Genomic DNA, 24405 nt, shown 5'->3' with positions numbered 1-24405 from the left:
GTCGCCTGGTAACTCGCGCCACACGAAGCGCACTAGGTTGGCTCTTCTGCGCGCCTGCGCCTTGGCGAGCTCTGCGCAGGCGCATTTCCAACGCTTGGAGGAGAGGGCGGGGTGTCGTTCCCTTTCGCTGATGCAAGAGCCTAGTGCGGTGGTGGGAGAGGTATCGGCAGGAGCAGCGCTGCCGCCGGGGCCTAGGGGTGACCCGTCTGACTTCCTGTCCGTGCCGAGCCCACTCGAGCCGCAGTCATGTCTGGGGACGAGGTGAGGGTCTGAGCCCGGCGTTAGGGCTAACTAAGGACTGAGGCGAAAAGCCGAACCCACTCTAGTGTGGGAGACCGGGCCTGCGGCCTAGCAGCTGGCCGCCGCCATGTGGGGCAGCCGGGCCTAGGCGGCCCGGAGCGGCAGAGCCGGCGAGGACTCCGGAGCCGCAGGCTTGGCTGCAGCGCGCTTTCCTCAGGGCGGCGGCGCCGAGGCGGACCTCCTGCCGTGGCTGGCGTTTCCGGAATGGAGAGCACACGTTGAGTCGCCCTCCCTGAAGGGGCTCGAATGCCCGGTTAATGCCCGGAACGAGATTGGGGCTGGCGATCCCTGCATTCCTTTCTGCTCGGCACTGCCGCCCCAGCTCGCCTCACTAGGTGCCGGGGGTGCCGCGAGGAGCTCTCTTAGCTTGGTAGAACGCCCTCGTTAAAACTTTTCTAGGCTGTCTTGTCCGGGCCGGTATCCCGCCCTCGTTTGCCTTCCTAGCATTGCTTTTTAAAAAGACGAGGGGGTGATGGGGTTAGAACGAGAGAAAAAGATTCTGCAGCCTCAGGAAGTGACTGACCTTCCCGGAAAGTTTCCGGGTGAGCCCCGGAGCTTCCCTTAACAGAGGGCTCCCAGCGACGTGAGCGGGAAGTCCGGGCTGTGAAACTGGCTGGATCTTTTTCTGCCGTGGTGCTTGGAACTCAGTGAATTTCCTCAAATCCCTTTCCCCCAGATTTATCCTAGTTGATATAATATCTACCGACTTAAAATGAAGTTGATTTTAAGTACTCTCAGTAGGTATTGCTTAACATTGGGGGAGGCCCTGTACGGTGTTGAGAATTTCCTCAGGCAATAGGAAGCCTTGATCACAAGGGCAAAGGAATGGCCTTTCTAGGCCAGTAAATGTGCTCACAGGAAGTAGAATAATCTCCAGTTTGGTGACAGTTAAGGGGTGAACACTTGACAAACAGGTAATGATTAGTTCATGGAGGGCTGTGAAGACGAAGTTAAGGAATTTGGAATGTATTCTGGAGGGGATTCCAGTCTCTTAGACTTGGTTAGAGATGAAAAAATGAGTGTTACAGAGTTGTATAATGCCCATGATCAAATAGTAAGTGGCTGAGCCAGTAGAATTCCAGATTGACTAGGATCTTAATGGCTTAGAGAAACTGAAAGTTTGTAGATTGTCCTTGGCGGTTATGATAGACATTGCTCTAGGCTGCTGTATTTCAAATGTTCTGAGAGTGGCAGTGTTTCACACTTGTTTTGTTTCTACTCATTTTTCAAACTTCTCATAACCTTTGGCAAATACAGTACTTACGTAGTGCAAGATTCCATGGGGTGTTATTCTGTGTATGGTCAACTAGTTGACACACAAGGTAGAAATAAGGCCATCAACATAGTGACTTGGAGGGCTAGAGGGTTCATTTTTAGCAGTGGGATTAGGTTTTGAAAGAAGTGGAATATGAATACATTACTGATGGATGAACAGAATTTTGTGACGCAAAGATGGCAGAACTAGCATTTTAGCATAGGACTTTGGAAACCAATAAGGTATTAGACAGTTTGGCCACTTCGGGGTGCCAGTCCAACTGCATTTTACAGGAAACCAGGGCCGAGGGAGATTAACTTGTCCAAGATCATGCAGAAAGGTTCTAGTTAGTAGGACTAGAACCCTGGTCTTTGGCTTCCATTCTGCCAGGCAGAAGTTAGTAATGGAGACAAGGTATGTAGAATAGGATGTAGGGCCTGGTTCCTCTAGTGCTATTGACTAGGTAAGTATTTTTAGGCCATTCCTTTAACATCTGGCTACTGTACAGGCTTGTGAGGATCAGATGAAACTCTGTACTTGAAAATGGTTTATAAACTGCGAGGGACTTCCCAGAGTGGAAGTAATCCTGCCTGGTGGTCATCAGGCTAGACGATTAAAGAGGCTACTATTAAAAAGTAATTTTCCGTTTCCTTCATATTTCTGTTTTTTGTTTTAATTTCGCACTGTCGCCTGGGCTGGAGTGCAGTGGCGTGATCTCGGCTCACCGCATCCTCTGCCTCCTGGGTTCAAGTAGTTCTCTTGCCTCAGCCTCCCAAATAGCTGGGATTACAGGCGCCCGCCACCATGCCCAGCTAATTATTTTTTTTTTGTAGTTTTAGTAGAGATGGGGTTTCACCATGTTGGTCTGGAACTCCTGACCTCGTGATTCACCTGCCTCAGCCTCCTGAAGTGTTGGGATTACAGGCGTGAGCCACCACGCCCAGTCTTCTGTTTTTGGGTGGTTTTTTTTTTTTTAGGACGCATAATTGAAATACACTGCACACATTTATTTTTAAACCTGGTAATTAAGCCAAAAACTCACCAAAACAGAACCCTTTTCAACCTAGTGGAACTATGACTTTTTTTTTTTTTTTTAGTTTTTTTAGAGACAGGTTCTTGCTCTTGTTGTCCAGGCTGGAGTGCGGTGGCACAATCATACCTCACTGCGGCCTCTGTCACCTGGGCTCGAGGGATCCTCCTCCCTCAGCCTCGCAAGTAGCTGGGACTGCATGCACTTGCTCTCGCACCTGCTAACTTTTTAATTTTTTGTAGAAATGAGGTCTTGCTTTGTTGCCCAAGCTAGTCTTGAACTTCTGGCCTCAAGCAGTCTTCCTGGCTCAGCCTCCCAACATGGAACCATGATCTTTAAAAAGCAGAATCCTACAGATATGGCTGCTCCCTGGTAAGGGAAAAGAAAAATCCTCTAATCAATAGGCATTCAGTATTTTCACATTTGTTAAAAGCAGCATCAACATTTAATACTTGCCTGTTTACTACTGGGTCCCATTCACAAGGAGTCAGAACATTGGGTTTTCATAAAATATGGTAAGGTGTTTTTGCAAAAAGAAGCTTTAAATTAAAAAAAAATTTTTTTGATTCAAAATGGGATGTGTGTTGTGTAAAGTTTATGAAACACAAAAGAATACAAAGAAAATAGCAGAATCTAAGCCAGGCATGGTGGCATTCACCTGTAGTCTCAGCTACTCAGGAGGCTGAGGCCAGGAGTTCGAGGCTGCAGTGCACTATAATTAGAATTGAGTGTAGTCACTACATTTCAGCCTGGGCAACGTAATGAGACTCCCATCCTTTAAATAAAAAAAAAAATCCCGCAATCTTATCACACAGAGAGGGCAACACTTGGCATTTGTTCTGGTCACCTTTGGAAGGAACTTTTAGATCAATGTCTTGCTTCTCTGTGGGTTCTTTTGTGACTCACACCTGCTTCTGGGTATAGTATGACTATAAAGTTGATTTCTTGGGTAAGGTATGATCTATGAGAAGAGGCTTCTAATTCGATGAAGCATTTCAGGGTAATTTTAGCTGGTATACCTTTTCTTTGCCCTCTCCAACCAAACGTGAGAAGTTGAAAATAGAAAATTTATGCTTTTGAAGGCTTTGTTGTGAACCTAAAATATAACTCAAGTGATTCTGTAGTTTTCCATAAGTGCACTGTCAACAGCTATTTGCTTTTCAAATCCAAACTAGTCTCATAAAAGAAAACCAATTTGGAGTGTAGTCAGCTTATAATTTGGAAGTTAGAGATGAAAGTCTTAAAAAGCCATGATTTTAGCCATGGCCTCGTTCTTGGGGTGCTGCTTCGGGATCCCTGGTCCTTATTTGTAAACTGTACTTTGCAGGATGGTATGAATAAAATAAGGCAATGAGTATGTATGTTAAGTATGCAGACAGTAATTGAGAGAGAGGTTAATTATTTCAATTTATGATTCTTGCATGTTTATTATCCATTACAAGGCTACAACCAAACTGTTTACTTGTAGACCATAAGGTTTTTCAGGGGATAAGAAGGCACTTGTGAGGCTGTCCTCTGATGATACCAGGATCCTTTCCATCTTTAGTCTGTCTTGATGAATGATGGTTAAAAGGCAATGAATATTCTAGGGAACTTGATGCTTGAAAAAATGTAATAAATGGATTGTAATCCCTTCCAGAACCTTAGCCAAGTCTCCCTATTTCAAGAATGAGGATGAAATGTAGCTGCTTCCCTGTATGATTGCAGTGCTCCTTGCAGGGTGACCCGGGGCTCAATAGTGGGTCAGCAGTGGGGGACTCCTTCCTCTTTGCTCTTCTACTTTGGTAGGGACACTTCTTTAAGTTGGCCAGATAATGTTATTCAGACTGACTACATTTCAGATTTAATTATTTATACGATTGGATCCTTGTTAAGGAAGAAAAGACTAACTTTGAAAATACTTTGCAAATACCATACTTCTCTACTGGGCAAGGACAGTAACTATATTACCTTATTACAGACTGTGGCTTGATTTCAGTCTAGTTTCCTTAATGATCTTGGGACATAAATAAGCTTATGTTAGAATCAATTTTTGGAAGCTTTTGAGAGTTTTATATGTTTGGGAAATTAGAGCACCTGAGTTGATGAAATTTCAGTGATAGGAATCAAGAGAAAACCATACTTTGTGAATGGTAAAGTATTATATAAATTACAGTTGCTAATATTTATCGAGTACTTATGTGCCAGGCACTACGACAAGGGTTTTACATTTACATACTTCTTTAACCCTCCCAGTAACCTTGTGTGGTTTGTTGTCATTCTGCTACTTGTCTCCATTTTACAGATGAGCCGTGGAATAACATAGGTACAAGCCAGAGTCAGAATTTGAATCCAGTCAGATGGGCTCCAGACTTGTGCTTTTAAACACTACTACTACACTGTCCACAGCAGATCACTGGGCAAAATGCTGAATTTAAGCATGATATTAATAGAATGTGGAGAGAGATTGGTAAGGGGCTCAGAAAAAAAAACTTGGTATTTGAATCCAGTTCTATTTGACTTCAAAGACCCTGCACTTTCTTTTTTTTGTTTTTGAGACTGAGTCTTGCTCTGTCACCCAGGCTGGAGTGCAGTGGTGCGATCTCAGCTTACAGCAAGCTCCACTGCCCAGGTTCACACCATTCTGCTTCAGCCTCCCGAGTAGCTGCGACTACAGGCACCCGCCACCTTCCGCTAATTTTTTGTATTTTTAGTAGAGACGGAGTTTTACCATGTTAGCCAGTACGGTTTTGATCTCCTGACCTCGTGATCCGCCCACCTCGGCCTCCCAAAGTACTGGGATTATAAGTGTGAGCCACCGCGCCTGGCCTCCTGCACTTTCTACTCTATCAGGTGTCTGGCCTGTATGATGTCTGAACTTTTCTTTCTTCAAGTGATCAGTGCAAGCAGATAGTCTACAAATTATAAATTAGTTTTCCACCTATTCTATAGTGGATGTTTAGATAAAAATAAGAGAATTTGGGGGCAAGGCATGGTCCTCACACCTGTAATCCTAACACTGGGAGGCTGAAGCTGGTGGATCATGAGCCCAGGAGTTCAAGACCGGCCTGGGCAGCATGATGAAACCCCGTCTCTACTAAAAATACAAAAATTAGCTGGGTGTGGTGGCACACGCCTGTAATTCCAGCTACTCAGGAAGTTGAGGTGGAAGGATGGCATGACTGGGAGGTCAAGGTTGGATTCAGCTGAGATCATGCTACTGCACTCCAACCTCGGCAGCAGAGCCAGACCCTGTTTCGTTAAAAAGAAAATGGAACCTTTAATGTTCCACAAGCAAAAAGCAGAGTGAAATGTTTTACACATGAGGAGTTGCGGATGGGTTTCCTTGACGATCTGTCTGAACTTCAGGATGAAGTTTAAAAAAATTTGTTTTTTTAATCACGTCAGAAGTCTTTCAAGTCTCTCTGTAGCAGCCCCAAGTTACCAGCCTTGAATAAAACATTTATACCCCTGACCAGGTGCGGTGGCTTACACCTGTTATTCCCTTGCTTTGAGTGGCCGAGGTGGGAGGACTGTTTGCCTCTGGCAGTTTGTGACCACCCAGGACAACAGAGGGAGACCCCGTCTCTCCAAAATGAAAAAATTAGCTGGGCATGGTAGCACATGCTTGTGGTCCCAGTTACTTGGGGAGCTAAGATGGTAGGATCACTTGAGTCTAGGAGGTTGAGGTTGCAGTGAGCTGTGATCGTGCCACTGTACTCCATCATGGGCGACAGTGAGACCGTCTCAAGAAAGAAAAAAAACAGTACAAAAAAAATTTACACCCTGCTTAGGTATTGTTTTCCTATATCTATAAAGTAAGAGGCATAGCATAGGTTGTTGTGAAAGTCCCTTCCCTAAATTCCATGATTCATTCAAACGTCCATATTTGCTCATGAAACTGAAAGTGAAGTATCTGTGATACTTTGCAAAGTGAAAGACGTGTACATGTTTCAATTCCCCTGATGTTTAATAGTGTCAGGAAGGTTGGGTGGACATTTTATTTTATTTTTTGGTAAATTCTCCTTTGGTGTTTTAATGTATCAGATACTCTTTTACTTTTAAGAGTATGCCTTTTGAGGATAAAGCATATTTGGAATGTGAGCATCATTAAAAACAATCATTTGGTCCCTTTTTGTTTTTTGTCTTTTAAACAGATGATTTTTGATCCTACTATGAGCAAGAAGAAAAAGAAGAAGAAGAAGCCTTTTATGTTAGATGAGGAAGGGGATACCCAAACAGAGGAAACCCAGCCTTCAGAAACAAAAGAAGTGGAGCCAGAGCCAACTGAGGACAAAGATTTGGAAGCTGATGAAGAGGACACTAGGAAAAAAGGTGAGTGGTTGATGTGAGAGAGTTACTGTTGTCCTAGAAGCCCTGGTTCTATGAGCATTTTGGCTTTTGTAAATGCAGCGACCTCTCAGCCTGATTAGGCTGCTCCAGTGAAGTCAAGGCCATCAGTAGGCTGTATGCAGTGGACCGTTTTCGATTTCTGATAGGCTTGTTGCAGGGAAGTTCCCATTTAATTCACAAGTTGCAAAGATGATGAAACCTTGCTGTTTCAGAGCTGGTTTTCCAGTTTAACCCATCAGGTCTCTTCTCTAACTTTAACAGTAGTTGTATTTGAGTGTGGGCAGAAAGAAATAGTACTAAGATAGGCAGTTTTGTGTCTTAGCAAGTCTGAAAATATATATGAGAGATTAAAATGATAGCCTAAAGTATTTGGGGTTAGACATCAGCTGGCTGGGCGCGGTGGCTCAAGCCTGTAATCCCAGCACTTTGGGAGGCCGAGACGGGCGGATCACGAGGTCAGGAGATCGAGACCATCCTGCCTAACACGGTGAAACCCCGTCTCTACTAAAAAATATAAAAAATTAGCCGGGCGAGGTGGCGGGCGCCTGTAGTCCCAGCTACTCGGGAGGCTGAGGCAGGAGAATGGCGGGAACCCGGGAGGCGGAGCTTGCAGTGAGCTGAGATCCGGCCACAGCACTCTAGCCTGGGCGACAGAGCGAGACTCCGTCTCAAAAAAAAAAAAAAAAAGACATCAGCTTTAGTTACCCCTGTGCTGTAACATAGACATAATTTGACTATTAGAGAGAAATGATTCTATAAACATTATTTGTGTCTGTTGAATATAACTCCGTGCCAGGATAGAGACAACTGACATTCACTGAGCATCTGCCCTGTGCTAAGTTGTTCTACATGTTTAAAACAAACTTGGAAAGTAACTCATTCCTGTTGTAATAAGATAAAATGGATTTGTAAGTAGTTTCTTGGAAAACTTTATAGCAGAGGGATCCTAAAATATTTCTAGTTTATAACATGGCAGGTCAAATGGAAAATTTGTTGAACAGAACCTACTCATTAATGGTAGGTAAAATTTCACCGATAACTTGTATTTACTGTGCAGCCTTATTTTAATAAATGTGAAATAATTTGTTAGGCCTTTTGATGATTAATAGATGCAATAAAATGTTGAGCTAGGCGGTAGAATTTAGGTGAACAAGGCATAGGCTCTTAGTATCTAGTAGGGAGATAGATAAGCAAGCTGGTAGTAAGTTCCTCAGTTGGGGTAAGCAGAAGATACTATACAAGCATTCTGGGGATACCTAACCAAGTTGCAGGGAAAGATGGATAAGCTTAGAGAAGGCTTTGGTGGAAGTAATTTAACCAAGATCCTGTGAGATGGAGGTAAGAGGGCCCACACTAAGGTTTGGAGGTGAGAGACCTCACGTATATTGCACTCGGAACTGAAAGTAGTTCAGTAGGGTTAGAACCAGAGATTGAAGTGAGGAAGGCAAGAAGCAGAAGTGGGAGATAAAGTTGGAGAGTTGGAAATTGTGTTAGAGCTCTGACTTTGTCTTGGGAACAATGAGGAGTGATATGGTCAGATTACTAAATAAATATTCTCAACATGGTCCCCTAACCAGATTTTTCCTATAGATCTTTGAGATGACCCACCATTTTGTTTTTCAGAACCATAACTTTTGTGGCCAGGCACGGTGGCTAGCACCTGTAATCCCAGCAGTTTGGGAGGCTCAGGTGGGCGGATCATGAAGTCAGGAGATCGAGACAATCCTGGCTAACATGGTGAAACCCTGTCTCTACTAAAAACGATAAAAAAATTAGCTGGGCATGGTGGCACACACCTGTAGTCTCAGCTACTCGGGAGGCTGAGGCAGGAGAACCGCCTGAACCCAGGAGGCAGAGGTTGCAGTGAGCCGAGATTGCGCCACTGCACTCCAGCCTGAGCAACAGAGCAAGACTTGGTCTCAAAAAAAAAAAAAAAAACAATAACTTTTGTGATTCTGGAGGGACTAATTAATACTCAGTCAGTCTTTTCTGGTGACTTGAGTAATTGCTGAGCTATGTTTATGTAACTCATAATTTGATGCTTTGCCTTTTAGTTGTTAATGATTATGCATTGGTCTTTTTAGATGCTTCTGATGATCTAGATGACTTGAACTTCTTTAATCAAAAGAAAAAGAAGAAAAAAACTAAAAAGATATTTGATATTGATGAAGCTGAAGAAGGTGTAAAGGTAGTATTGCTTTCTTGTTGAAGGTAAAATTTGGCCTCTTGCAAGGTTGCTAATGGCTGATGTTTCCCTCCCTTTGACTCACGTCTTACTAGCTGTGCTTTTGTTATTAGCACTTAATTGCTTTTCTTGGGAGTGTGTCTGACTAGGTGTCTTAAAGGGATTGTAGTTCAAGGAATTTAAATTTAGGTCTTACATATTGTATTGTGTGCCATTAAAATGATCACAAAATGTCCCTTGTCCTTAACCATACTGAGATTTTTGGCTGCAGAGAACTATTTCTATGAGGGAGAAATCCTTTTGAGCAAATATTCCCTTGGTTTCTTAAACTTTTGGTAACATAGAACATACACAAATTCATACATGTACTTCTAAGCAGCAAAGAATGAACCACAGTGGTGGTTGGTAGCTGATGATAGTGTGGCCTGTAGGCAAACCAGAGTATTCAGGCTAGTTTTATGATCTGATCTTGTGGGTACTTGAGACGCTGTGAGTCTTATTACCGAATTGATTTCTAATACAAATATCTCAAAATTCTTTTGGACGGGGAGTAACAGGTGGACAGGAAGGTGACCAGGAGGGAGGGTAGGTGGATGGATGAAAGGGGAAGGAGCTGAAGATCTGTTCTCCTCCCTAGAGTTAACCATTTTAAAGATGCTGCTTAGGAATCACTTTAGCAGAATCCACACATCTATTTATAAAACTCAAGGTAATAGCAATACACACTCAGAGAGAGAGAAAGCACGTGCGCACACAACAGCAAACATACACCAAATATCTCGTGCCCTCTACTCAAAATTTTCTTTGGTAAGTAGTTTATTTCCTCAAACTCAAGTGAATAAAGTATATCCCACTTGTAGCAGGAAATGTATACAGTAATTCATTGGGTTTTAGAAATAGTGTCATAATTTTATGACAGTTAATTTAGTAAATATGTAAGTGATTACAGCGAGTCAAGCATTTGAAGCATTGTGTGGTAATTGCTAGAGTACTGACATGAGTAAGATATTTTTCCTGTTTGCAAAGATATTTTGATTCAAGGATAATGTAGAATCCTTGAGAACAAGCTGGTTTTATCTGGATTCATCTTGTTCTCTCCCTGTTTGGGGATTCTCTTTTCTTTCTACTATAGGGAAATTGAGAAAAATGCTCAGATTATAATGAGAAATGGGATTTAAATATCCTGGGTAACAGAAAGTTTTGGTTGACAAGGCTTTGTTGGTTGATTCCTCCAATAGCTTTTATTGGGAGATTAGCTCTAAATAAGTGCTTGAATACTATTGTTGAAGTCATAACATAAGAGGATGTTAGAGGTATCCTGGTCATCAGGCAAGGCATGGACATTCACTTGAAGGGTTTTTGAGATCTTGGGCTACTCTCCCACTTGAATTTTCAGACTATTCCAGGGCTTTTGAAAAGCCTTGAAAAATACTTTTTGCAGACTGGGCGTGCTGTCTCACGCCTGTAATCCCAGCATTTTGGGAGGCCTAGGCGGGCAGATCACCTGAGGACAGGAGTTCAAGACCAACCTGGCCAACATGGTGAAACCCCATCTGTACTGAAAATACAAAAATTAGCTGGGTATGGTGGTGCGCACCTGTAGTCCCAGCTACTCAGGAGGCTGAGGCAGGAGAATCACTTGAACCCAGCAGGTAGAGGTTGCAGTAAGCCGAGATAGCACCACTGCACTCCAGCCTGGGCAACAGAGTGAGACTCCGTCTCAAGAAAAAAAAATACTTTTTGCCATTCTCTGCCTTCTGCTGTGTCTTGGTGTCAGTATGGAAGTAGATCTTACTGGGATAAAATAATAATATTATAGCATAGAAGTTGGCTAGTGCGTGCTAACTTACATTCAGCATTTCTAAGTTCTTATTTATTGACTTAGAGACTGGGTGAGTATTTGGTGTCCTGTTTGTATGGTATGTGGCTAATGGATACCATGGGCAGATTTATTTATTTATTTATTTATTTGAGACAAAGTCTCACTCTGTCACCCAGGCTGGAGTGCAGTGGCTGATCTTGGTTCACTGCAGCCTCCATCTCCTGGGCTCAGGCTTCCCTCAGCCTCCCAAATAGCTGGGTTTACAGGCACCCGCCACTACGCCAGGCTAATTTTTGTATTTTTAATAGAGAGGGGGTTTCACCTGTTGGCCAGGCTGGTCTCAAACTCCTGACCTTAGGTGATCCGCCTGTCTTGGCCTCCCAGAGTGCTGGGATTACAGTTGTGAGCCACTGCGCCCAGCTGGCAGATTGGTCTTGTAGCCACATGTGGCAGTAAGACTACACAGCCGGATTTGGGATTCCGACTCTGAGCTTTATTTACTCCCAGCTATTCCAGCTTTTCTGCTGGTAAGATTTCTGAAATGACTGTAGCCATTGTCCCAGTTCAGGATGTAGGCACACATCCTGATTAATAGATATTAATTAATGAGTAAGGTTGACAGCGCACTTCAGGATAGGGAGCTGAATAAGCTGGTAGAAGGAAGGAGAAATCAGAAAGCTGGAAACTGAGACTGGCCTTTTCTGCCCTTCTGGGATGTTTATGACTCATTTCTAGGTTTTAATATGCCGTTTACATCCATGCCTCTGGCAGCTAATCTTGGGGTCAAGCTTTGTCTCTATTTATCACTTGATCTGAATTCCCCATAGGTTCTGCCTTTCCCTCTTTGATAATGTCATCTATTGGAGTGATGCCCAAAGACCACGCCACAGACGGGTGCCAGGCTGACTGTGGTATAATAAAAAATATTTGTTCTTTATGTTCTTGGCTCACAACTGCTAAAATCCTTGGAATCTCCAAAGTGATAACAGGGTCATTGGTATGCTACTGATATGACTGGTGGTTGGGGATCCCTAGATAGCCTTAGGATGGGGGCTGGTCGCCAGAAGGACAAAGCTATAATTTTAGAGGGTTGGGACTTCCAATGGTCTCTCTGCCACCTCCAGAGAGGGATGGCCTGGAAATTGAGTTCAGCCACCAGTTAATAATGTAATCAGTTGGCCGGGCGCGGTGGCTCACACCTGTAATCCCAGCATTTTGGGAGGCCTAGGCGGGTGGATCACCTGAGGTCAGGAGTTTGAGACCAGCCTGGCCAATATGGTGAAACCCCATTTCTACTAAAAATATAAAAATTAGCTAGGTGTGGTGGCATGTGCCTCTAGATCCAGTTACTCAGGAGGCTGAGGTAGAATCACTTGAACCTGAGAGGCAGAGGTTGTAGTGAGCTGAGACCGCACCACTGCACTCCAGCCTGGGTTACAGAGTGAGACTCTGTCTCAAAAAAAAATAAAAATAATAAATAAATAATGTAATCAGTCAGTCATGCCTTTGTAATGAAACCCCTAGACATGGGTTCGGAGAGCTAACATGCTGGTGAGCACAACAAGGTGCTAGGAGGGTGGTGTCCCTGGCTTGGCAGCTCCACGCCTACTTTCCTTGCTACCCCTCAGCTCCCACCCCAATACCTTGTCTTATGCATTGCTTATGTTTGGCTGTTTCTGAGTTGCATCCTTTATAATAAACTGGCAATAGTAAGTACTTTCCTAAGTTCCATGACTCGTTTTAGCAAATTATTGACTTTTGGCAGGGAATGTGGGAACTTCGAGTTTATAGCCATGTTGGACAGAAGCAGGCAGCATGGGGACCCAGTGCGTGGTGACTGGCATCTGAAGTGAAGGCAGTCTTGAGGAACTGAGCTGTTAAACCTGTGAAATCTGATAACTCTGGATAGTGTGTGTCTTAATTAAACTGGAGGACACCTAATTGGCATTGGAGGGTCTGTGTGGAAGACCACCACTTATTTGGTGTCACCCGGAAAAATCTTTCCCAGTGACAAAATCACTTAGAAACTTCTTTAAAATACTCCAGAATCCTGTTCCTGCTGAAGATTGTCAATCCGATTTAAACTTTTAAAAGTTTCTCAAGTGAATTTTTTTTTTTTTTTTTGAGACACAGTTTCCCACTTGTTGCCCAGGCTGGAGTGCAGTGGCGTGATCTCAACTCAGTGCAACCCCTGCTTCCTGGGTTCAAGCGATTCCTCCCAAGTAGCTGGGATTACAGGTGCCCACCACCACACCCAGCTAATTTTTGCATCTTTAGTAGAGATGGGGTTTCACCATGTTGCCCAGGCTGGTTTTGAACTCCTGACCTCAGGGATCTGACCTCCCAAAGTGCTGGGATTACAGGCGTGAGCCAAGGCGCCTGGCCTCTGCCGTGATTCTGACAGTAGCCTGGTTTGGAAACAAGGACAATAATTATAAGATCCTAAGGCTGAAGAATAAAGAGATGAATGAGGGGTAGAGATCCCAAAAGTATTTTGAAGAATTCACAGTTTAAATGGCAGAGTCTCTGTGAGCCAGTTTGGTCCATCTCTGACCAAAGTTATCTGTAACTTCAATTTTGAATATGTGACTTTTTTCCCGCACCAAAATAATGTCAGCCCATGTCAATTTAAAAAAAGAACAGGCTGGGTGTGATGGCTCATGCCTGTAATCCCAGCATTTTGGGAGGCCAGGGCAGGAGGATCTCTTGAGGCCAGGAGTTTGAGACTAGCCTGAGCAACAAAGCAAGACTCTTCATCTCAACAGAAAATGTAGTAAAATAAATAAAAAGAATAGTCCCAGTATCAAATGTTCAGACTCATCTCACTTTCTTAGGATCTTAAGATTGAAAGTGATGTTCAAGAACCAACTGAACCAGAGGATGACCTTGACATTATGCTTGGCAATAAAAAGAAGAAAAAGAAGAATGTTAAGTTCCCAGATGAGGATGAAATACTAGAGAAAGATGAAGGTAATGCTGAGGACTCAGCAGCACATTCAGAGGTTACTCAAGCCTTTGGCCCTAGTCTCCTTGATGGGGGTGGGGGGTGGTTTTACAATTTTGTTCTTGCCCCTTATTTCTACTGCCTGATAATAGAAGCTGAAAGGAAACAGTGTCTGGCTTGATAATGGCAGTTAAAGAATTTGTCAGTTGTGATTACATTAAGAACATACTGAATCAGGCTTGGGAGAATTACTATAACCGATTTTTTTTTTTTTTTTTGAGACGGAGTCTCACTCTTGTCACCCAGGCTAGAGTGCAGTGGTGCGATCTCAGCTCACTGCAGCCTCCATCTCCCAGGTTCAAGCAGTTCTCTGCTTCAGCCTCCCAAGTAGCTGGGATTACAGGCACCCATCACCACGCCCAGCTAATATTTTTTATTTTTATTTTTGGTAGAGACAGGGTTTCATCATCTTGACCAGGTTGGTCTTGAACTCTTGACCTTGTGATCCACCCGCCTCGGCCACCCAAAGTGCTGGGATTACAGGCGTGAACCACCGTGTCTGGCCTGATTTTTTGTTTGTTTGTTTTGATTCTGAGTTTTGCCCTTATTGCCCATGCTGGAGTGCAATGGCACTATCTTGGCTCACCACAACCTCCACATACCGGGTTCAAGCGATTCTCCCACCTCAGCCTCCCACCTGGCTAATTTTGTATTTTTAGTAGAGACAGGGTTTCTCTATGTTGGTCATACTGGTCTCAAACTCTCAACCTTAGGTGATCTGCCCACCTCGGCCTCCCAAAGTGCTGGGATTACAGGCGTGAGCCACAGCGCCCGGCCCCAATTTTTTAATAAAAAATTTTTTTTAAGTTTTGTTTACAGTTTCATTAGTTTCTAAATGCTATGGGGTCTTTAGAGAACTTTTGTCAGTAGATGAGTTTTATGGATGTTGCTGTTTCTTAGGTGCTCAGAACAGTTGGACTCTTTCCTCTAATTATTCTAACGCATTATTTTATCTTTGGCTTGTTAAATTAAGAAACATTTCCGTATGTTAACTCCTAATTAGAGAGGTCTCTATTAAGGGTCTTTTTTGAAAGTCATAACATCCCTGTTTCTAAGGAAAAGGGTTGTGAGCTTTGGTTTATGCGTAAGGCTGTTGTGAATGCAGCTGTGGAAGGGAAGACAAATGTCTTTGAAACTTTTCATTTTTCTAGACCCACCCCCACTTTTGTATGATAGTAGGGCCCACCCTTCATTCTTAAAATCTTTATTATCTGTAGCTCTAGAAGATGAAGACAGCAAAAAAGATGATGGTATCTCATTCAGTAATCAGACAGGCCCTGCTTGGGCAGGCTCAGAAAGAGACTACACATACGAGGAGGTAAGACAAAATCTGTTGTGAAAAGGGGCTAAGCTATTCACTAGTGCTCAAAGAAGAGCAAGATAAATCTTCCTTGAATTGGAAGGGCCATTAAAGTAATGACTGATGGTGGAACAAATGCAGAGAGGTCACACAGCCAGTGCACAGCAATTCCTGGTGCGCACCCGTGGGGCAGCCTGCCCAGAGTGCAGCAGTCATTGTAGTACTACTGACTGTCCCCACCTGAATTTGCAGACTGCTGAGTGCATTCAGCCCTCTAGGAATCAGGAGGGCAGTGGTGACAGACTAACTAATTTGGGGCCAGGGTATTCTGGAGTTTGCTAGTTTGGGCTTCCTTGAATCTTACTTTTCCATGTATCATGTACTTTCCCATAGAAACAACAGAATGAGTAGTTGTTCATTCATTTCACTTTGGATAAGGAGTTGCTGAACATCTATAATGAACCAAATGCTGGTTGGGGATGAACCTCTGCCCTCAAGGAGCTCCCAGACTTGTAGTAATGCATGTGTATATTTAATCAGAAGTGAAGTATCTGCTGTTAAGCAACGTGACTCAAAGGGGAACTTTGTACCCCTGCAGTTACTAAGCGTGTTCATGAATACCACTTTATTTTTATAGCTGCTGAATCGAGTATTCAACATCATGAGGGAAAAGAATCCAGATATGGTTGCTGGGGAGAAAAGGAAATTTGTCATGAAACCTCCACAGGTCGTCCGAGTAGGAACCAAGAAAACTTCTTTTGTCAACTTTACAGATATCTGTAAACTGTAAGTTGGTTAATGGAGTACCTTCATCCCAAATACCAGATTCTCAATGCAATTTTAAGAGTGCTGAATGTCTTTATTGTGGACTTCATTATAGATGGAAAGAACACACAAGTGTAGGGGTTGAGGGAGTTCACAGTTCAAGTCTGTCATTTTCTTCAATTCATAAGTCTCGGGGCTATTTTATTTTATTAAAGATACGGTCTTGCTTTGTCGCCCAGGCTGGAATACAGTGGAGTGGTCATGGCTCACTGCAGCCTCAATCTCCTGGGCTTCAGCAATCCTCCTGCCTCAGCCTCCTAAGTAGCTTGAGACTGCAGGTGCACACCACTGTGCCAGACCAATTTAAAAAAATTTATTTATTTATTTATTTATTTATTTTGTAGAAACGTGGGTCTTGCTGTGTTGCCCAGGAGTGCTTGTTTTATTAGTGCATTCAGAGGTGACAGAAATCAACTCATGCTGACCCATTGAGGATGGATCCTAACTAGATGTAGTGAAGAATGAGGAGTCTCAGTGTAGTCCTCAGACAGGAGCCTTGGGAGCCCAGGGAGTGGAAAGGCTCATCAGTCGGTCTAGGACAGGCCTGCCAAGCAAGCAGTGAGCTCAGGGAAAGTGCCTGAATTTGGTGAGCCTCTTCCTTGGATGATCATTGCCAGGACACAATTGATGAAACTGCCTTTCTTAGTTACCATCACATTCTATGCCAGAGTCAGCCCTAGGTTACTGTCTGGGAATGGCTTTTCTCTGAGCTCCTCAGCTGCATGTTTTCTGGCAGGTTCCTTAGGACGACTGACCTTATCTACTCTTTGTTCTTCAGTTTCCTAAGTGATACATGCTTGTTGTAGAAAATACGGTAAACACAAAAGAGAGAATATTCACTCAAAATTTTACCACCAGGAGATAACTGCTTGTTTTCATTACTTACATATATTTAAATAGTTTAGATTTTTTCTAACTAGGCTAGTGACAGTAGTAGTATATGCTCATTGCAGAAAAATTAGAAGATAAAGACATGCTAAAGAAAATGAATAATCATCTGCAAAGTCCACCATTAGGAGGTAGATATCTGGCTGGGTAGCTCACACGGTAGCTCACACCTGTAATCCCAGCACTTTGGGAGGCCAAGGTGGGCGGATCACAAGGTCAGGAATTCGGGACCAGGCTGGCAAACATAGTGAAACCCCGTCTCTACTAAAAAATACAAAAAATAAGCCAGGCGTGGTGGCAGGTCCCTGTAATCCCGGCTACTCCAGAGGCTGAGGCGGGGAGAATCGCTTGAACCTGGGAGGCGGAGGTTGCAGTGAGCTGAGGTTGTGCCATTGCACTCCAGCCTGGGCAGTAGTGTGAGACTCTGTCTCACAAAAAAAAAAAAAAAGGAATGGATATTTTTATGGCAAATATTAGCACATTGCTTTCTAGCAAGGTTGTACCAGTTCATACTCCCGCCAGCAATGTAGGAGCTTACCTATTTTACTATATTTTTACCAGTTCTCACCCATTGCATTTTGGGGAAAAGTAGCTTAAAATTGTTGTAGTAGCACCTGCTTGTTGGAACAAGTTCAAACAGTGCCACACTATAGATTTAAAAAATGAAACTATTGAAAGCATTGCTCTATATTTATGTTTTTTATTTTATATGTATGTGTACATCTTTTTTTTTTTTTTTTTTTGAGACGGAGTCTCGCTCTATCGCCCGGGCTGGAGTGCAGTGGCCGGATCTCAGCTCACTGCAAGCTCCGCCTCCCGGGTTTACGCCATTCTCCTGCCTCAGCCTCCCGAGTAGCTGGGACTACAGGCACCCGCCACCTCGCCCGGCTAGTTTTTTGTATTTTTTAGTAGAGACGGGGTTTCACCGTGTTAGTCAGGATGGTCTCGATCTCCTGACCTCGTGATCCGCCCGTCTCGGCCTCCCAAAGTGCTGGGATTACAGGCTTGAGCCACTGCGCCCGGCCTTTTTTTTTTTGTATATTGAGATATTTCTAAAAGTAGAATACACCCTGGAATGTATTTATTTAACCATTCCTCTAGTTGGTGAATATTTAAGATGTTTCCATTTTTTGCTGTTGTGCTACCACGGAACCCTTCTAGACATACACTTTCTTTTAATGGAAATTTTAAACAGGAAATATATATGGATTAATATATATATTTATTAGCCTGTTTGATAACATCACCTAGGTTTGGTGCATGCTGAACTTTTGACACATTTGCTTCAGATTTTTTTACTTCTTTTTTTTTTAGACGGAGTCTCTCTCTGTCGCCCAGGCTGGAGTGCAGTGGCGTGATCTCCGCTCACTGCAAGCTCCGCCTCCCGGGTTCATGCCATTCTCCTGCGTCAGCCTCCCGAGTAGCTGGGACTACAGGCACCCGCCACCTCGCCCGGCTAGTTTTTTGTATTTTTTAGTAGAGACGAGGTTTCACCGTGTTCGCCAGGATGGTCTCGATCTCCTGACCTCATGATCCACCCGCCTCGGCCTCCCAAAGTGCTGGCCACTGTGCCCGGCCTACCTCTTTAAAAAGAAAGTTTTATGCTATTTTACGATAGTCTCAAAAACAAAAGAAAAAAAGGTGGTTTTATAGTTATAATTAAGGCCACCTTTATATGTTTTCCTGGCCCCTTTTTCCTTCCCAGAGGAAGTTGTTATTCTTTAAAGTTGGTGTTTATTGTTTATGTTTTCCATCCTTGTTTCTAGACACTTACTCATATGTATGTAGTCATAAAATGTAATATGGTCTTATGGGCATTGAAGTGTAAACAAGTGGTATCCGGCTTGGCTCACACTTCTAATCCTGGCACTTTGGGAAGCTGAGACAGGAGGATCATTTGAAGCCATGAGTTCTGTACCAGTTTGGTCAATGTAGTGAGACCCCATCTCTACACAAAACTAAAGAGTTAGACAGCATGGTGGCACACACCTGTAGTCCTAGCTGCTTGGGAGGCTGAGATGGGAGGATGGCTTGAACTCAGGAGTTTGAGGTTACAGTGAGCTATGATCATCACTGCACTCCAGCCTGGGCAACACAACAAGACCCCATCTCTTAACAATAAAAAAAAGTGGTGTCATATACTTTATCTTTATTTCAAAGTTTAAATAAACGATGCAGTGAAATTCACCTAATAGCTAAATAATCACAGATCAAAACAATGAACAGATTTTTTAGAAGTTTGGTGAGATTTCCATGAAAGATAAGGTTTATGTATTTTGATTTTCTTTTTAGATTACATCGTCAGCCCAAACATCTCCTTGCATTTTTGTTGGCTGAATTGGGTACAAGGTAAGAAACTATATATGTTTACATACAGTATTGCTGGACATTTCATAAGAACCTTTCTTGAAAAGGATATGTAACACACTTAGAGAAAATGTTCACCTGATTATTAGAGAAACTTTTAGGCCAGTGGAGGAGTGAAATCACTTTGTTTCTATGGCAGAGCTTGACTGCTTAGGAATAGGGCACAGAGTTGACATCTGAACAGGCCTGCTGGTGTACCCATGAGAGGACCACAGAACTGCCATGTTTAGACTTTCCTGTTACTAATTTGAAACTCATGAGTCTTTTTATGGAGCAAATATTAGATCTTTAGAGGAATCCGTTTTTTTAAGGTCAGACTATTTTTTCCTAAATTGGTAACAGGCTATTGAAGAAATACAGCTAGGAAGTTGATGAGTGGCACTTTAGAAACCATTGAAACAGGGATCTGTGATGAAATAGGTACTTACCTGTCTTCAGGACTCACCTTTTGAAGGCACTGAGCACGTCATTCCCACCCATTCAGGAAGGCCAAGATCTCATGGAGCCCATGCCAATGAGTTTGACTACTATCTGGAAGCCTAATGTCCCTTTAACAATAAGTAATGTAGAGTAGGTTATGATAATGCTGACTAATGCATATTGAGCACCTCTTGTGAGCCAAGTGCTTTTTTCGGTGCCATCTCAATCTTCACAATAGTTCTATGAAGTAGAAAGTAATATTCCTGTCTTCACATTTAGAAACAGGTTCAGTAAAGTGAAGTTGTAGCTGGTCACATAGCTAGCTTAGTTAGTGGCAAAGTCAAGATAGATACAATCAGGTCTATCTTTCCCTGCAGCTTGATCACTTAGCAGGCTTGACACCTGTGCCTCACTGGCAGCACAGAGATAATTAAAGTGTTCTCTTCCTACTCTCTTTAACTGTTGGGATTTGCTACCCTTGGTGTGGGGTTAAGGAATAATTTACTTGACCGTGGTGGATACATTTACTCTGTTGTAGAATAATTGTGTTTTTTTGTTTGTTTTTTGAGATGGAGTCTCACTTTGTCACCCAGGCTGGAATGCGGTGATCTCTGCTCACTGCAAGCTCCGCCTCCCGGGTTCACGCCATTCTCCTGCCTCAGCCTCCTGAGTAGCGGTGCCCGCCACCACGCCCGGCTAATTTTTTGTATTTTTAGTAGAGACGGGGTTTCACTATGTTAGCCAGGATGGTCTTGATCTCCTGACCTGGTGATCCGCCTGTCTCGGCCTTCCAAAGTGCTGGGATTACAGGCATGAGCCACTGCGCCCAGCGTGTTTTAAATATAAATTTGTTACCATCGTTGTTTACTTGTAACTTGCACAAACTAATGAAGAAGCAAAAGCTAGTGTTGTTTTTTTCTATTGTTAGAATAATCTAGAGGTTTTGTAGAGGTGGGATAAACTATTATAACAAGTTGTGGCCAGTAAACTTACGGTCAAGTGGGTTAAATGGGTTTTTGAGAAAATTCCATTTCTTTTGACAGTGAATGAAATTTCTACATTAAGCATTGGAATCACTGTAGCCTGGAGATTAAGGGTTCCAATCTGTGGAGGAGGAAATTTAACCCTGCCTGACTGAATTTTGTTGTTTCACTTTATGATTTATAATTTTGAATGAATGATTTCTAGCCTAGAGCTTTCCTTTCTCAAAAGTGCCTGTCAACAGTTTCCTGTCAAACAGTTTATCATTAAGTACCATTGACAGTTTCTGGATTGTGATTCAACTATCCTTTTTTTTTTCTTGAAACAGCTTTATTGAAATAACAGCTTACAAATTTAAAGTATATAATCCAGGGGAGTTCCACTCGGACATCCGTCTCTTTCGCAAGAGAGAGCGAGCTATTCTCTTTTCTGTTTTGCCTATTAAACCTCCACCCCTGGACACCCCCCCGCCCCCTGCCAAAAAAAATATAAAAATAAAATATACAATCCAATGTTTTTTTTTCGTTTGTTTGTTTTTTTGTTTTTGAGATGGAGTTGTGCTCTGTTGCCCAGGCTGGAGTGCAGTGGCTCACTGCAACCTCTGCCTCCCAGGTTCAAGCAATTCTCCTGTCTCAGCCTCCCCAGTAGCTGGGACTATAGGCGCACACCACTACACCTGGCTAATTTTTTTGTATTTGTAGTAGAGATGGGTTTTCACCATATTGGTCAGGCTGGTTTTGAACTCCTGACCTCAGATGATCAACTTGCCTCAGCCTCCCAAAGTGCTGGGATTGCAGGTGTGAGCCACCACGCCTGGCTCCAGTGGTTTTTAATATCACATGTTAAAATTAATATGTATAACTGCTACCACAATCAATTACGCAGTGGCTCATGCCTGTAATCCCAGGTATTTTCATCAACTATACTTTTAACCATGACTGAATCAAAATATTTGGTGCTTAGAATTTTAAAAAACAAATGTAGCCCCTTTCATGTTTTTGTATTTCTAGTTCTCTCCTTTCCCTTACTTTGTACATGGTATGATTTGTAAAAGTTTTTTTCTTTTGTTGGATGGACTTCACACACAATGAAGGAATCAGTTTGTTTTAGACTTAAAATCAGTTATAAATCTGATTATCACTGGAGATTTAATTGGATTTGATGTTAGTATGGGCACATCATTAGACACAAACTGTTTAATTAAAAATAAATTTTGAGGCTGGGCGTGGTGGTTTACGCCTTTAATCCCAAGCACTTTGGGAGGCCATAGTGGGAGGATCACTTGAGTCCAGTAGTTCGAGACCAGCCTGGGCAACATAGGGAGACTCCTCCATCTCTACCAAAAAAAAAAAAAAAAATTAGCAGTTCACAGTGGGGAGTGCCTGTATCCTAGCTTCTTGGCAGGCTAGGATTGCTTCAGCTTGGGAGATTGAAGGTGCAGTGAGCCATGATTGCGCCACTGCACTCAAGTCTGGGTGACAGAGTGAGACCCCTGTGTCATAAATAAATAAATACATTTTGGGAAACTAAGTAGTATAGCACCAGTACTAGAGTTTATCCTATGCTCCTGAATATATTTTAAATTCATTAAGTTTAAAGGTGCTGGAATTTGGTTCCTTTAGAAAAAAACAATAATAATGGAGATATTTTTGTTTTCTTTCATAGTGGTTCTATAGATGGTAATAACCAACTTGTAATCAAAGGAAGATTCCAACAGAAACAGATAGAAAATGTCTTGAGAAGATATATCAGTAAGTGTGTAATTAATTTCATTAGATCACCCTGAAATGTTCTCATCAGGCTGCAGTGTTGTAGGAAGATCCATTTGATTGCAGTGAGCTGGGAAAAGCTGGCCTTAAAAAGATCAGAGACAAAATGATAGTGAAAGGGAGGTGGCTCTTGACTACTAACTAGGGGTATAGGGAAGGATTTGGATTTTTAAAGAAAGCCCAGCTGATTGAAGCTGCTGGTTGATTGTAGGGCTAAAGGCCAAGTCAGAGAAACCTGCCTGTGATTCAGGCCTGGCCTTGGCCCCCTTTTGTTCCTAGTTATTTAAAATTGGCATGTCTGCTAACACATTTGAGTGGTTCTCCTGTAGACAGAAACAAGAATAAGCAAGCTGGCAGGCTTCCCTGTATCCTGGGGCATTGAGTATCAGCCCATGTTTAGTGCCGGAAACGCCACAGCAGACAGCTTGTGTTTTCTTACCCCTCGGATAGCTGAGCTTCCCTGGTCTGGGTGCTCAGGTAAATTCTCAGCCTGGGCTTACGGAGTTCTTTGTAGGAGATATATTTAAGAAGGCAGAAACTTCTCTACCTCACTGTGGCCACGAGGTAACTCTGTGTGTTGCTTTATTTGCAGAGGAATATGTCACTTGTCACACATGCCGATCACCGGACACAATCCTACAGAAGGACACACGACTCTATTTCCTACAGTGCGAAACTTGTCATTCTAGATGTTCTGTTGCCAGCATCAAAACCGGCTTCCAGGCTGTCACGGGCAAGCGAGCACAGCTCCGTGCCAAAGCTAACTAATTTGCTAATCACTGATTTTGCAAAGCGTGTTGTGGAGATGTGGCTGGACAGGTTTGCCATCAGAGTGGATATACCGTTCTATTAAAAACAAGATTAAAAAGCTGCCAAGATTTTTGGCGAGTGGTTGGTTGGTCTGAAGTCCTTGCAAGACGCTGATGTTCAAGCTGTTGACATACTCATTGCCTACTTTTAACACCTGTCAGAGAAACGTGATATGGGGTAAGGAGGTGCTTTTTTAAAATCGTTCATAGACTTCTGTAAAATGCAAGATAAATTAAAGTTATTATAACAGTGATTCTTTCAATTTGGTTTGTCCTTCAGTTTTCTTTTCTGTAAAAGTTGTGCTTGGTGAAATCAGCATAAAACCAACCATAGAAAACTGTGTGGGCCTGGGCTCTGACAGTCTTTGTGTCCTTGTCCTGAGAAGCTGGACAGGCACTTCCAGTTTCTGAAAACGGCAGGCACTTCATCTGGGCAGCCATTTCTCTTCTTCTCTGCTTCTCTTGAGATACACAGTTAAAGCAGACACGGCCTCCCACGCGTGTGTGGTGGGACCTTGAGACTTGAGAGGACTGCCTATTGTCAGTGTCCAGGGAATGACTCCATAGATTTGAATTCTTTTCCCTATGTGAGGATGGTTGCTACTACCTCACCGCCAAGTCCTCCCCCAGCTATTACCACATGAAGGAATACAAGGTGCTAGGTACCCTCCTTCCTCGTTGACCACTAAGAGGTCTTAGAAACATAGCCTGTAAGTGTGTCTTGTAACTGGCACACTAAGGAAGATCCTAGTTGAGCATCTCTGTTGGTGAGGAAGCAATGTAAAACTCCTCCAAGAGGAGTCCAAACAGGGATGCTAGAGGAAGCTTTCTGTTTTCCTAGCCAACTTGTGTTCTGGGTTTGAAAAAGACCCACCACAAATGCTTTTCTATTTTCTGATTTAAAAGTTGCTTTTGAGTATGACCATGAGAAACCAAGAAATGCTGCTTGTGTGGTGCTCTGCTTCCTGAGGATTTGCTGGAAGGGGATTCTCCGCTGGCACATGGGAGAAGGCCATCTTCTGTGTCTGTGCTGTGATCGGCCTTGTTCTCACTTGCTGAGGATAAGGGCATACACGTTGCTCCTCGCTTTCTTGTTGCCAGACTTCGTACTAAGCAGC

General features: G+C 43.1%; 1 protein-coding gene across 1 annotated transcript; it reads left to right on the top strand.

Annotated features, from left to right (window-relative positions):
- Positions 1-23550, top strand: EIF2S2 (eukaryotic translation initiation factor 2 subunit beta). Its single transcript, XM_033186147.1, has 9 exons — positions 1-261; positions 6722-6899; positions 9002-9105; positions 13759-13894; positions 15146-15246; positions 15866-16014; positions 19234-19290; positions 22375-22460; positions 23071-23550. The coding sequence occupies exons 1-9, from the start codon at positions 247-249 to the stop codon at positions 23244-23246; spliced, it is 1002 nt and encodes a 333-aa protein (XP_033042038.1). The 5' UTR covers positions 1-246; the 3' UTR covers positions 23247-23550.
- Positions 23551-24405: the final 855 nt, after the last annotated feature.

The sequence above is a fragment of the Trachypithecus francoisi genome, unplaced genomic scaffold (assembly GCF_009764315.1).
Source record: "Trachypithecus francoisi isolate TF-2019V2 unplaced genomic scaffold, Tfra_2.0 Lachesis_group21, whole genome shotgun sequence".
NCBI lineage: Eukaryota > Metazoa > Chordata > Mammalia > Primates > Cercopithecidae > Trachypithecus > Trachypithecus francoisi.
Note: the sequence above shows the minus strand (reverse complement) of the source record. Positions and strands in the feature narration are given on the sequence as shown.

Bases quoted from the DNA above. Each gene is read 5' to 3' on its own strand.
- EIF2S2 (XM_033186147.1), top strand. The intron at 6,900-9,001 runs GTGAGTGGTTGA...TGGTCTTTTTAG, and splicing joins AGAGGACACTAGGAAAAAAG to ATGCTTCTGATGATCTAGAT. The intron at 15,247-15,865 runs GTAAGACAAAAT...TTATTTTTATAG, and splicing joins GAGACTACACATACGAGGAG to CTGCTGAATCGAGTATTCAA.